Genomic DNA, 14546 nt, shown 5'->3' with positions numbered 1-14546 from the left:
GGTGAGTGGTGACTCTCACCTGTAATCCTACCTACTCAGAAGGCTGAGATGTGAGGATTTCGGTTCAAAGTCAGCCTAGACACTAAAAAGTCTGTCAAACTCATATCTCCAATTAATCACCAGAAAACTGAGGCACTGTGGCTCAAGTGGTAGAGTGCTGACCTTGAGCTGAAAAACTCAGGGACAACGCTCAGGCCCAGAGTTCAAGTCCCACAACTGACCCCCCCACCCCCCAAAAAACAAAAAGTACAACAGATAGAGAAAGACGACAAAAATTTTTTTTAAAAACTTGCATAATAGCTCAACAAATATGGAACCTCAGGCTGAGGAATGCCAATGAAATTCTCATAAACAATGGAAGGGAAGCAGAGTTAAATGACCTTTAATTGTGTCTAATGTACTTTCTGAGTATCTCAGAACTCCAATCAAAAGATGTACTTTGGTACAAGCCAGTTCTGCTTTATCAACTTCCATTAAAAGGAAAACAAATGTAAGATCTAGCCCTGCACCACGTAGGCACTAATAAGGCACGTGTGCTTAGTAAGCACTGAAAATGTGGTTAGTACCTAGCTGTACTGTGGGAAGACCTTGAAGAGAGCTAAGATGGGTAAGCTGCTGATGGGATCTCAGAGCTGGGGTGGGAGAGAAGAGTTCAGGCACACTCACTAGGTCTCACAAGGGCATGGTACTTGGTTTCATTTCTAGTTCCGTCCAGAAAGCAATCCCAGGAGAATGGCTGACCCAATCTACAGAGTTCAGGAGTACCAGCTCTGGGGAGATGGATGGTGCTCGATGATTCTCCACCAGAACTAGGGACACTGAAAGAAAAATGAGGACAGAGGTGAAAAGAAGGGACTGTCTTGGGACTAGTTGTGAAATTTACCTGGAGCCAAGTGCTAAAACATAAAAGTATGAGGAGTAGAGTCAGGAAAGACTTTTATGTGATGCACTGCCTCTTACTGCACCTTTCTAATTCACTTCCTGAGTTCAAAGTTGTGTTCTCAACCCTAATCATGAAGTCTGCAGCACAGAGAAGTATAGGCCTGAGAGGGGCCTTTCAGTTTCACTAGTGCCACAGAGGCCATGACAGTTCACCTAGAAAGGCAGGCTTGCTCCCAACTAGAGTTGATAATGTAAGTTCCTTAGAGGAGTAACTATTAGGTTACTACATTGTGACTCCAAGATATTCCTCCTAAATTGGGGGCTGAGATGGAGATGGCTGGCCACACCCCTTTCTTTTTTCTTTTTCTGAACTGACCAATGAGATGGGAGCATTAAGGCTCCATCCACATTCTTAGTTGCCTAGAAGCCTCTTAGGTTCCACTCTTCTGCCTGACTCTACTACCAGAAGGTCCAAGAGAGAGTACTACTTGGTAGTGATCACGAGTAGAGGTGATTGAGGTGAAAACTTGAGTTGTGAGGGTCCTTGAGGAATGGGACCCCCACATTGCCGCCATCCCAGCCTTAATGTGACAGAAGAAATGAGAGGGAGAATGTTAGGCAGAGCCAAGAAGAAATTCCAGGAATACCAACAGAAGAACAGCCCTGCCGGCCCTCAAGGAGCTAAAACAAAGAAAAACCAAACTGCCCGAAAACCCAAGACCAGCAGTGGGGATCAGAAATCACAGGAGCCCAAAGTCCATACTGATCCTGAGCTGCCACCTGTTTTGCCAGCTGGCATACCTAGCAATGTCTCTTTTGCTGATACCAGAATCACAAAGAAGCCAACAATTCAAAAGCATCTGGTTGCCAATGGCCCTAATTTCCCCACTGCAGTCATGACTTTGTCATCCACCAAGAACCAGAATCAGCTGTCTCCAGGGCTCCATGCTCTTCGGTCTGGGTCTATATCATGTGACCAGGCAAAGGACCTCAGATCTGCCAGCCATATGGAGGACCTGGACAAACACAAGAAAGACCTGGATGCCTGCTCTATTCAAAACCAGCAACTCAGGAGTGAGATGGAAAACCTGAAGCAACAAAAGAAAGACCTGCAGGATCAACTGCAGAAACAGAATGAACAACAACAGAAGATGGCCTGTGTTCAGGAAATGTTGAAAAATGATCTGGAGCTCCACAAGCAGAGAATGCAGAATCTGCTTTCAGAAAACTCTGATTTGTGCTCTACCCTGGCCCATATGCAGCAGGTGGCCAAGGAGAGAGAGCTGGAGCAACAGGTTCTTGTCAGCCGCCTACAGGCTTCGGAGCAACTCATCAGTGAACTGGAGATCACTGTGGCACATCTGAGGCAGACCAGCCAAGCTGCTCAGGGTCACAGAAAGGAGGAAGATGAGCCACAGGAGCTGCTGTTGCCCCTTGTTCCTAGGGCCTCAGAGAGCCAGGATAAGAAGCTAGCACCAACCCAGAGCCCTCCTGCTGAGCCCACCTTAGATCAATCACACCCTGTGATCACTGATACTGAAGAGGAGCTGAAAGAGGTAAGGCACCCTCAACATGTGAAGCCTGTCCTACAGTGTGTGTGGGGGGGTGGATTTTTCTTGGGGGGGGAGAGGGGTGGGCAGTCCTGGAGCATGATCTCAGAGGGCCTGGGCACTGTTCTTGAGCTTTCTTGAGGCTAGTGCTCTCCCACTTGAGCTGCAGCACCACTTCTGGCTTTTTCTGTGTATATAGCATCAAGGAATCAAACCTAGGGCTTCATGCTAGCTAGGCAAGCACTCTACTAAAAGGCCACATTCCCAACCCCCCCCCCCGGGGGGGGGGGAGGATTTGATCCTGGACACTATCCTGAAGGTGCTGCACAGGTTGATCCATGCTTTATGGATCAACCACTGCTTCCCCTCCCAGGATGAGGACTATAAAATTGAACTCTTGGAAGTAGTAGTAGTTGCTAAGGATCCCACAAATTTGGGAAGATCTCTGGCCGACCCTTCTGGCTGTAACCTCTATTTCTGCTACTTTAGAACTGGCTACTTTGTCCCTGCCCCCCTGTCCTTGCCACTCCAATCCTGACAGGTTATCTCTGCTACCCGGTACCTGCCACCTGTCTTTGCTACCCTATTTCTGATCCTCTTTCTTTGCACCCCAGTCCATAAACAGTAGAAGGCACAGTGGACACAACAAGTTCCCTGAGGCTTCTCGCCTCTTACAGGCACATGAATGCAGAGCAGCTAGATGGCATTCTCTCAGGTCTTATATAATAGGAGGAGAGAGCTAATTCAGGCCTGAGAAGGCAAAGGCTCCTAGTGGATGGCCCAAACTATGGGGACAACAGCAGATCACTGATTGAATGCTGGTATTAGAGATAGGGGAGGGGCTTTAATGAAGAAATAAATAAATAAATGAAGAAGTGAGGAAAGCAGTCATAATATTCAATGTATATCTTTTCAAATGCAAAAATTTGAGGGGAAGGATGGGTTTGGGAGGGATGAGGGACAATAATGAAAGGGGTGATATCTATTAAAAGGTACTTGTTCATAAACTAATTTACTGAAATGTTAACTCTTCTGCACAACCATGTTAATATAACTGAAGTATAAATAAAAATAGATCAAAGATGTAGGACTATAAAGAAGAATTATCATAATACTTTTTTAAAATAAGGGTTTTTCTTACCTCAAAGACGTGGCTAGATAATACTGAGCTTCCAATTTTCTCCAAATAGCTTTGTCCTATGCTTCCATCTCATGAATTGCAAGACAGTATTAAATGAATGCATATTTTCACAAATCTGTTCAAAGGGAGAGAAAAAATGGCAAAGAATTTTTATTTGTCAAAGTACATGTAAAAGCAATAAAATGTATCATGTAAAATTATGTACTTGTAAAGTCAATGAAAAATTCTTGTGTTTTAGAAACCTATGACTTTATTACTTTCCTAACAAATGGCCAAAGAAATATGTAAAGTTAGTTCTGTGGGGAAAAAACTGTCTATTATGTTCATGTTAGCCTAAGATTTTGAGGATCAAAAATCTCAATTTGAAAAAAGAACTGCTAAATGGGTACCAAGACATGTGAAAGGGTATCAATGTATGTGAATTAATGCACCTTCTATCTGGCAAATATCATGTAACCCTTTTACTAATTACAATAAAAAATTAAAAAAAAAAGAAAAAAGAACTGCTAGAAAAGCTAACTAATTATACAATTATCCTGTATTCAGATGTTTAACATGAACAAAAATATATTTGAAGTTGGGTGCTGGCAGCTCATGCCTATAATCTCAGCTACTCAGGAGGCTGATCTTTGAGGATCATTATTGGACAGAAAAGCTCCTGATAATCTTTATCTCCAATAAACTATCAAAAAAGCCAGAAGTGGAGCTGTGGGGGTCAAGTGGTACTTAGAGCATTAGCCTTAAGCACAAAGAGGCTCAAGGACAGCTCTCAGGCCCAGAGTTCAAGCCCCAGAACTAGCAATGAATCAAACTTACTTAATGATACATGTCATGTTTAGAAAGCTTATTAATTGCATTGTATTCTTAGCTGAAATTTCAAATAATGGAATATTTTTAATCCCATTTCAAAAAGAAATTTCAAAAACTGTGTTAATTACTTCCATTCATTGCCAAGGTGCCTTTGTCATCAAGACCATTTAGAAGCATTACATGTGTCACATTGAGATTTAACAGTGTTGGTAATAATGGCTACATTCTTGTAAGAAAAGACAGCCTACAATAGTCTACCGTATCAAATAGCAGTCTTCCCTAAAGACAAGTCTCCACTCAGCAAACAGGCTGCAAAGGACCATGCTCAATCTTTCATGATCCAAGTAAAGCTTACCTGAAAACAATTAATCGTGCTTATTCTGCATTTAGCCAGTCTCTACATTTTTTCAGAGTACTTCTATGATTATATAACTTTTCAGACTGTCACAAAGAAAAATAAGAGAGGGCAGGAATGGACACTTAGGATTTGACTGCTTCTTGAAAATTTCATAATCTCAAAGAATTGCTTTAAAAATATAAAACGCAGACCAGGAGTTTGGCCTAGTGGTTAAAGTGCTCGCCTAGCGTGCATGAAGACCCAGGTTCGATTCCTCAGTACCACATACATAGAAAAAGTGCCAGAAGTGGTGCTGAGGCTCAAGTGGTAGAGTTCTAGCCTTGAGGAAAGTCCAAGGACAGTGCTCAAGCCCTGAGCTCAAGCCCAGGACTGGCAAAAATAAACAAACAAACAAATAAATAAATAAATAAATAAAGTTAAAAAATAAATAAAGTTAAAAAAATAAAAAATAATAAAAATATAAAACGTGGGGCCGGGAGTTTGGCCTAGTGGTAGCATGCTTGCCTAGCATGCACAAAGACCAGGGTTCGAATCCTCGGTACCACATACCCAGGAAAAGTGGTAGAAGTCTAGCCTTGAGAAAGCCTAAGGACAGTGCTCAGGCCTGGAGTTCATGCACTAGGAATGACAATACACATACACACACACGTGCGCACACACACACACACACACACACACACACACACACAAAACGCGTTATATTTCTATATAAGGGACAGCATGAAGATTTTCCTCCAAAGGCATTTTTTGCCAACTATAACATTCCTCCATAGAGGCATATGAGCAAGTAGAAAGAGAGAAGACAATTACTGTATTAAACAAAGGTTAAAGGCTGGGATGTAGTTCAGTGCCTAGCAAGTGCAATGTCCTGGGTTCGATACCCAGTACCCAACAAGAAGACACTAATAATTAAAAAAAAAAAAAAAACTCATAGTAAAAAAACAAACAATAAATAAAGGTCTGGTTAAGCTGTGTCTATTAATATACTCTCTTACTCTTACTCTTTCTCTGGTCAGTTGCAGGATTTGAACTCTGGGCCTGCGCATTGTCCCTGGGCTTTTCAGCTCAAGGCTACCACCCTATCCCTTGAGCCATAGAGCCATTTCCGGTTTTCTGGTGTGTGTTGGGAGAGGGGGGTTCCTTTCTCACTAACGTCTCATGGACTTTAGTGCCCAGGCTGGCTCTGAACTGTGATCCTCAGGTCTCAGCTTCTTGAGTAACTAGGATTACAGGTGTGAGCCACAGTGCCTAGCAAATGTTCCTTTTCTTGAAATATAAGACTTTTTTCTAATTCTACCAGATAATTTCAATGGACCAAATAATAACACACAAACCGTTTGTCAACAATTGTTGATTTTAATAGTAATTACTGAGTCAGGTGCTAGTGACTCACACTTGTAATCCTAGCTACTTAGGAGGCTAAGATATGAGGGTTGCAGTTCAAAGCTAGCCTGGGCAGGAAAGTCTATGAGATTCTTATTTCCAATTAACCACCAGAAAACCAAAAGCGAAGCTGTGGCTCCAAGTGGTAGAGCATAACTTTGAGCAATGCCAGGTCCAGACCCTGAGTTCAAGCTCCCTGACCAACAAAAATAAAATAAAAAGTAATTATTGTAACATTATTGACACAGGTTAAAAGGGACTAAGTCCAAAAAGTTAATTAAAAAAAAGGAAAGCATATAGCCCAAATAATTTTCTAATATACTACCCTCAATGTTCACAACTCCAGATTACCCACATTCTCTCTCAGTTCTCTTATATATACAAACACTTTGTACATGTCTGTGATCCAGCTACTCAGGAGGCTGAGATCTGAGGATCACAGTTCAAAGCCAACCTGATGAAACACTTACCTCTAATTAACCACCAAAAGGCCAGATATGGATCTCTAACTCAAGTAGTAGAACACTAGTCTTGAGCAAAAAAAACCCTCTAGAACAGTGCAAAGGACAAGTTCAAGCCCCAGGACCAGCAGAGACAGACAGACAGACAGACATACAGAGACACAGACACACTGAGACACAGACACACACACACCTGAACTTTAGTTGGGATCTTAACCAAAAGGTAGCACTATTAAAAACTCTCAGTATACTAACAAGAAAACTCAAATAGTATGCTACAGAAAAACCAAGAATAACTACAAAAATACAATTTAGAATAGCTTACCATTCGCATGTAACCACATTTAACACAGAAACTATATTGTTAATGCTTTTAAAGTTTGTCTTTATAAGACTGATTTTAAATCTCAAAGTGCAGACAAGTGCACTTGCTCACAGCGGTAATTCCAGCTGTTTGAAAGGAAAAAAAATCAGGAGGATTCTGGTTCAAGGCCAGTTAGAACAAGAAGTTTAGTAAGACCCTACTGGGGCCAACCGGCAGCAAACCAGGGTTCGCAGATTGGGGTTCCTGAAATAGGGGACAAGGACTAGGAAGAAAAAGAAGAGAGACAGACACACCGGGTCCGGGATGTCTGCAGTCCAGGCAAAGACTGCCGAGACTGCCGCGTTTATTTTCCACTCCCCCTTCTTCCCTCCTCCTCTCCCAGGGAACCTCCAGGTGTTACATTCATATGGTAATTCTCAGGTCATTTACATAGAATAGGGCCAGAAAGCAATAAGACAATATAGCCATCGTCTGATGCAAGTCAAGGTACAGTTTGATTCCACTCTGGCTCCCAACAAGACCCCACTAAAAATAAAATATACTAAGTATGTTGGTATACATCAATGTAGACAGGAAGACTGTGGTCCAAGCTGAACTCATGCAAAAATCGAGATCTAAAGCAAAAAAAAAAAGGGGGGGGCTGGGTGCATGACTTAAAGAGGCCTTAAGTTCAAACTGCAAAAAACAAACTTTAGTGCACAATTATGTTTAAGGTTATTTTCTCCACATCAAACTTTTTTTTGGGGGGGGTGGGAGCTGGGGGTTATGTGCTTTTTCTGGGGCTTGAACTAAGGATACAGCTCTGTGCAGCATTTGTGCTATCTTCACACTTCCTGGGTTTTGGTGGTTAATTGGAGGTTAAAAGTCTCATGGTTTTTGCTTCCCACACTGGCTTCAAACCATGATCCTTAGATCTCAGCCACCTGAATAGCTAGGATTACATATGTAAGCCACTGATGAAACTGTTAAAAGTTCTTAAAAGATTCATTTTGTACATCATAGAATCTAGCATAGTTGAGCACAGCAGGATTTTAGCAAATATTAGCTGATCTTAATTACTGAATGGGAAAGACTGAAGTGATATGAGATTGAGTTGTTCAGAAAATCTACTGTATCTAAACTAGGAAAGAAAGGCTTCCTCCAGAAGAGATATATGAAAATGTTTCTTGGGTTAGAAAACTCTGATGTGAGCCAACTGGGGTCATTGCCATTCCCCCTACCAGTTGACAATAAGCACTTAATTGCAATTCTTGTAGTAAGATGTGTGCTGGCTAGGGAACTTCTGGGAATGGATTTGCTGGCATAAAGGCCAAATATAAACAATCCCCCCCCCCTCCTTACTCTTTGTATACGACTCTAGATTAGAAGTGTAAAACCAGAGGCAGCCACACTACAGGATTGTGAGGAAGGAGATTACCTATGAGGACAGCCCAACAGATGAAGAACGGCAGCATCAGAAGATGGAAAGAACTGAGCAGCTGGAGATAATCTTTAATGCCTTTCTAAATAATCTAGGGCCATCTTAACTTGGATCCTTACGTTATATTAAATCCTCTACTGCTTATTAGGAAATTTTAATTGTCCAACATAACCCAAACGCTAAGACTTTTAGAAACAGATGCACCATTTATTTCCATGAATTTTATGCCTATGTAATGCTAAATTTAGATCTCAGCTCAGATTTATCTTTCAAACTAGATATATGTTTCTAGACTACAAAACAACTCTTATTAAATATTTATTTCAGTGGAACATCAAGAGAATAGGATCAATATAAAAGCCATTGATTTATGAGCACAAAAATTGCTAATGCAGGGGAGGGAAATGGGTACCAAGACATGTGAAAGGGTATCAATGTATGTGAATTAATGCACCTTCTATCTGGCAAATATCATGTAACCCTTTTACTAATTACAATAAAAAAAAGAGAAAAAAAAATTGCTAATGCACATGCAGTCACTTCTTTTGCAAATGCCAGCATCATCAACCCAACTGTCAAAATCTGAAATTGAGTATGTGTGTGTGTGCACACATGTGTGTGCACATGTGCATACATACACATGTAGGCATGCACTGAGCAAGAGCTGCTATTGAAACGTGAACTTAGGGTCTCATATCCTCCTTTGGTGATTTTTGCTTAAGGCTGGCATTCTATCACTTGAACCCACATCTCTTTTTCTGGCTTTTTCTTGATTAATTCTGTGCAGTCTGGCTTTGGACCCTGATCCTAGGAAATAGCTAGGATTATAGGTCTGAGCCACCAGTGCCCAGCAATGGTCTTGGAATCACTAAGACCCACCTTTCTCTGCTTTCATGTACTATATTAGTTGCTAAATAACTAATGGATTCCTTTTTCTTCTTCTTTTTTTATTTTATTTTTTGGCCAGTCCTGGGGACTGAACTCAGGGCCTGAGCACTGACCTTGGGCTTTCCTCAAGGCTAGTGCATTACCACTAGAGCCACAGCACCACTTCCAGCTTTTCTATGTATGTGGTACCAAGGAATCTAATCTGGGTCTTCGTGCATGCTAGGCAAACACTCTAGCAAACTCCCAGATGATATCTAATGGATTCTTAAAATCTGTCTTCCCTAACACATCACCTAGGGAATGCTCTGATCTTTAGGGAGTCATCTTCATTCCAATCTTTACTTGTACCATATTTCCAAATATAATTGTACTTTATGAGAAAATGACAGCGATCATAGTGAGAAAAGGCAAATTAAAACAATAAGATACCACTCCCTAGGCATTAGAATAGCCGTAATAAAACGGTGTTTTTGTTTGTTTGTTTTTTTGTCGGTCGTAAGATTTGAACTCTGGGCTTAGGGTGTTATCCCTAAGCTCTTCAGCTCAAGGCTACCACCGTACCCCTTGAGCCACAGCGCCACTTCCAAAGACAGTTCATTTTAAGTGTTAAGATATGAAGAAATTATAACTGCCATACATTGATGAGAGGGAAAATGATTTAGGAAACACTTCTCAACTATAAACTGAAATTCATATGATTCAAGATTTCTCTATGGGAATTACTTAAAAATAGATGGATAGTTAGATAGATAGACAGATGGGCATACCTGCATGCATGTTTATGTATATATATCTTTTTTCTCACAGACTATTCTACAAATAGTAGGAGCAGTATTATTCTTAATATACAAAAACCAAACACAATTCAAATATCCATCATCTGCTGAGCGGGTAAACAAAGCAACCATAAGTAACAATTGCCAAAACTACAGAAAGGCAATTCATAAGGAATAAAATGCTAATATACAATACAATAATAGGTGCCAGGTGCCAACTACAGAAAATGCAGTAAGAATGAATAAAATGCTAACACACATTACAATGTGAATGAACTTTAAAAACATGATGGATACCAGGAACCAGTGGCTCACACCTGTAATCCTAGCTACTCAGGAGGCTGAGATCTGAGGACTGCAATTCAGTGCCAGCCCAGGCACTAAAGTCCGTGAGACTCTTATCTCCAATTAACCACCAGAAAACCAGAAGTGGTGCTGTGGCTCAAGTGGTAGAGTGGCAGCCTTGAGAAAAGCCCAAGGGCAATGCTCAGGCCCTGAGTTCATGCCCCACAACTGACAAAAAAAAAAAAAAGGTGAAATAAACCTGATGCAAAATACCACAGTCCATATACATGAATCACTTAGAAAAGGCCAAGTTAGAGACAAGAAGCCAAGGAGAGGTAGCTTAGAGCAAGAGGTAGAAGTCAGTGATTGATGAGGTGATGAAAGCAAACTAAAATATTTATAGTCCAATTCTATTTACTAAAAAAAAAATAAATACAAACGTTGATTGCGAAGTTTGACCTAGTGGGTAGAGTGCCTGCTTTGCATGCAAAAGACCCGGGTTCCATTCCTCGGTGCCACATACATAGATAAAAGCCAGAAATGGTGTTGTGGCTCAAATGGCAGAGCTCTAGCCTTGAGAAAGTCCAAGGACAGTGTTCAGGTGCTGAGCTCAATAGGACTTGCCAAATGAATAAATGAATGAATGAATGAATGAATGAATGCCCGGAGCCAGTGCCTCAATACCTGTAATTAGCTACTCAGAAAGCTGAGATCTGAGAACCATGGTTCAGAGAGCACCAGGGCAAACAAGTCCAAGAAACGCTTATCTCTAACTAGCCAGCAAAAAAAGCCAGAACTGGAGGCATGGCTCAAATTACAGAATGCAAGCTATTGGGATGAAATGCAGGAGCTATAAAAGGGGCCCTGAGTCCAATACACATATAAAAAAAAAATAAATAAAAGGCTAGGAGTTTGTCCTAGTGGTATGCACCAAGATCCGGGTTTGATTCCTTGGTACCACATACATAGAAAACACCAGAAGTGGTGCTGTGGCTCCAATGGTAGAGCTCGAGCCTTGAGAAAGCCCAAGGACAGTGCTCAGGCCCTGAGTTCAAGCCCTGGGACTGGCAAGAAAAAAAAAAGAGCTATTACAAAAACTAATGTGTGAACAACAAGAATGACATTTATAAACATGTTATATGAAAGTAGAAACAAAGGGCTCCATTTATATGAAATATCCTAAACAAGGCACACCTATAGAAACAAAAAAGTTAGTGGCCATATGGATTTAGTGGATATGGAGAATGACACCAAGAGCATAATTCATGAAAGAAAAAAGCAAACAACAAATGAAACCACGACATCAAAGCTAGACATGGTGGTACATGCCTGTAGTTCTAACATTTAAAAGGCTGAGACAGTAGAATTATGAGTTGGAGGTCAATCAGACTACAGCAAAAAAATGTAGTTTTGGTTGTGGGACTTGCACAAGTTCTGGGCCTGGGCGTTGTCCTTGAGCTCTGCAGCTCAAGGCTACTGCCCTACCCCTTGAGCCACAGTGCCACTTCCCCAAAATTAAAAATTTAAATATTTGTTATGCAAAAGACTATGAAAATGGTGAAGAAAACAAGAACACATTTATTCATTTATTTTTATTTTTTTATGGTTCATGGGTCTTGAACTCTGGCACTGTCCTTGAGCTCTTCAGTTCAAGGCTATAACCCTATTCCTAGAGCCACAGCATCGCATCCCTTTTTCTAGTGATTAATTGGAGATAAGAGTCTCAGGTCCTTTTTGCCCAGGCTGGCTTTGAACTGCCACCCTCAGATCTCAGCCTCCTGAGTAGCTAGGATTACAGGCATGAGCCACCCTACCCGGCTACATTTATATCTTGATTGGCTAAGTTTACTTAAAAAGAAAATGTATTAAACAATTCGAATATCTTTTATTTTGAATAGTTTCTATAAAAATAGTAAAATGTCTACCATCAGGATCTGTCAGAAAGCAATTCTAGATTGCTAAATGTTCAGCAATTCTTCTAAAAATACACACTGTTAGCTGGGTGCAGATGGCTCACACCTATAATCCTAGCTACTCAGAAGGCTGAGATCTGATAATAAGGTTCAAAGCCAGCTGGGACTGGAAATTCCATGAGACTGTTATCTCCAATTAAGTGGTGGCTGTGGCTCAAAGTAGTAAAGCACTAACTAGCCTTGAGCAAAAGAGCCTAGGGACAGCAACCAGGCCCAGAGTTCAAGCTCCACAACCAACAAAGAAATAATATAAAAGATACATGTTGATGTACCTTTTCAGCCCATAAAAAATAGGAATATTGTAAATATTAACTACAGTAATTCACTATAACACAGTGAACTCATCAAAGATGATTAATACCTAAAGCTAACAACATATCAAAAAAAAAAAAACAGGGCCGGGAGCGCAGCCTAGTGGTAGTGTGCACGAAGCCCTGGGTTAGATTCCCAGGAACTACATATAGAAAAAGCTGGAAGTGGCACTGTGGCTCAAGTGGCAAAGTGCTAGTTGAGCAAAAAGTGTCCAAGGACAGTGACCAGGACCTGAGTTCAAGCCCCAGGACTGCCCCCCCCCCAAAAAAAGAAACACACACACAAAAAAAAACCCAGCCAGGTGTGGTAGCTCATGCCTGTAATCTTAGCTACTCAGAAGACTGAGATCTGAGGATCTCAGTTCAAACCCAACCCAGGCACTGAAGTCCATGAGACTTTTATCTCCAATTAACCACCAGAAAGCCAGAAGTGGTGCTGTGGCTCAAGGGGTAGGGTGGCAGCACTGAGCTGAAGAGCTCAGGGGACAGAGCTAGGCCCAGAGTTCAAGTCCCATGACCAACAAGAAAAGAAGAAAACAATACACCATGATCAAATTTATTTTTATCCCAGGGATATAAGCATGGTTCAACATAGGTAAATCAATAAATGTCATATGTAGCAAACAGGATCAAGAACAAAACTTAATCTTTTTTTATGATAAAAGCTCTGATAAACTAGGACTAGAGGGAATATACCTGACCTGAATAGAAGCTTTTGTATGCTGGTACTGAGGCTTGAATACAGGGCTTCAAATTCTTTTTTTGCTTTTTCTTTCAAGACTGGTCCCCTACTACTTGAACTATACCTCTATTTCTATCTTTTCCTGGCTAACTGGAAATAAGCATCTCACAGTTTTCTGCCCAGGCTGGCTTCAAACCACAATACTCAGATCTCAGATACCTAAGTTGCTAAGATTACAGGCATGTGACACCAGCATCTGGCTTGAATAAGGGCATTAAATGACAGATGTATAACTAACATCACATTAAGTGGGAAATAACTGAAATCATTCTTCTTAAGTCAAGAACCAGACAATGGTGTCCACTTTCCCCACTCCTAGTCAATATGGTTCTCTACTGTAATTCCTAATCTGGTCAATAAAGCAGGATAAATGAAAAAAAGGGGCTTCAAAGAGGCAAGGGAGAAATCAAATCTCCCTATTCACAGGTATAATCCTACATTCTATAAATACTACAGATAATCCAAAAAGCCAGATCTGATAAACACAAACAAACACATGTGTTCATCTAACTTGTATAACTAATTCCACTGTACATCACCTTTGTAATAGGAGGAGGAGGAGGAGGAGGAGGAGGAGGAGGAGGAGGAGGAGGAGGAGGAGAAGGAGGAGGTAGAGGCGGTGGTGGAGGAGGTGGAGGTGTATGGGGCACGTCACATCAGGGAAATGGAAACCTATGCTGTAAAAGGAGGCCTAACTCGTGGCCCAGTGCTCATTCCCTAGTTTTGGGACCCAACCTGCCTGTCACTGGGTTGGAAGGCATGGCTGTGGTTTGTTATGTAAAGTAAGGCTACCTCTGGGATAGGCCCCCAAACCCTCTGCCCTCTGGACAGCACGATTCCCCTTCTTTACCTTCCTCCCTCCGCCCTGCCCACCTTGGTGCTGATAGGCTCCTGCACCCTATATTAGCTGAATGTACTTCCTCAATAAACAAGTTCCTGCCTTGACGGGACTCCCTGATGGGTCTGATTGTCCTCCAGGGAGGGAGGGCTGGGTGAGGGAGGTCAATTGGCCCTTTCCTTTCTCAGCTGTTTGGGGCATGTTCTCTCTATCCCTCTTGCAGGTCAGGAGGGATGGAGGACTAAAACCCCCACAGAGGTGGTGGTGGTGGTGGTGGTGGTGGGTGGTGGTGGCCGTGGCGGCAGCAGCTGTGGCAGCAGCAGCAGCAGCGTGGTAGGACATAAAAATGCACAGAGTAGTAGATTTTCAGCCAGGAACCATGGCTCACACAGGTAAACCTAGG

The 14546-nt window shown here is 41.7% G+C and overlaps 1 protein-coding gene and 1 long non-coding RNA gene across 5 annotated transcripts in view; one reads left to right on the top strand and one right to left on the bottom strand.

Annotated features, from left to right (window-relative positions):
* Positions 1-14546, bottom strand: part of LOC150054371 (uncharacterized) — an 86118-nt gene that overhangs the window by 20419 nt on the left and 51153 nt on the right. The window contains exons 2-3 of one of the 2 annotated variants that reach the window (XR_016537861.1): positions 3574-3688; positions 667-818 (exon numbers count right to left, since the gene is read on the bottom strand). This is a non-coding gene — a long non-coding RNA (uncharacterized LOC150054371). The remainder of the gene's footprint in view (positions 1-666; positions 819-3573; positions 3689-14546) is intronic. The other variant, XR_016537860.1, reaches the window with a different exon arrangement.
* Positions 1235-14546, top strand: part of LOC150054372 (golgin subfamily A member 2-like) — a 63124-nt gene continuing 49812 nt past the window's right edge. For 2 of the 3 annotated variants that reach the window (XM_090346725.1, XM_090346727.1), the window contains exon 1: positions 1235-2438. In XM_090346725.1, the coding sequence (XP_090202851.1) occupies positions 1434-2438 (1005 nt within the window). In that variant the 5' untranslated portion in view covers positions 1235-1433. Of the gene's footprint in view, positions 2439-8270; positions 8786-14546 lie in introns of those variants that run through there. The other variant, XM_090346726.1, reaches the window with a different exon arrangement.

Source organism: Megascapheus bottae, chromosome 15, assembly GCF_031878675.1.
Source record: "Megascapheus bottae isolate mThoBot1 chromosome 15, mThoBot2.hap1, whole genome shotgun sequence".
Taxonomy (NCBI): Eukaryota; Metazoa; Chordata; class Mammalia; order Rodentia; family Geomyidae; genus Megascapheus; species Megascapheus bottae.
This window is presented reverse-complemented; position numbering and strand designations above follow the sequence as displayed.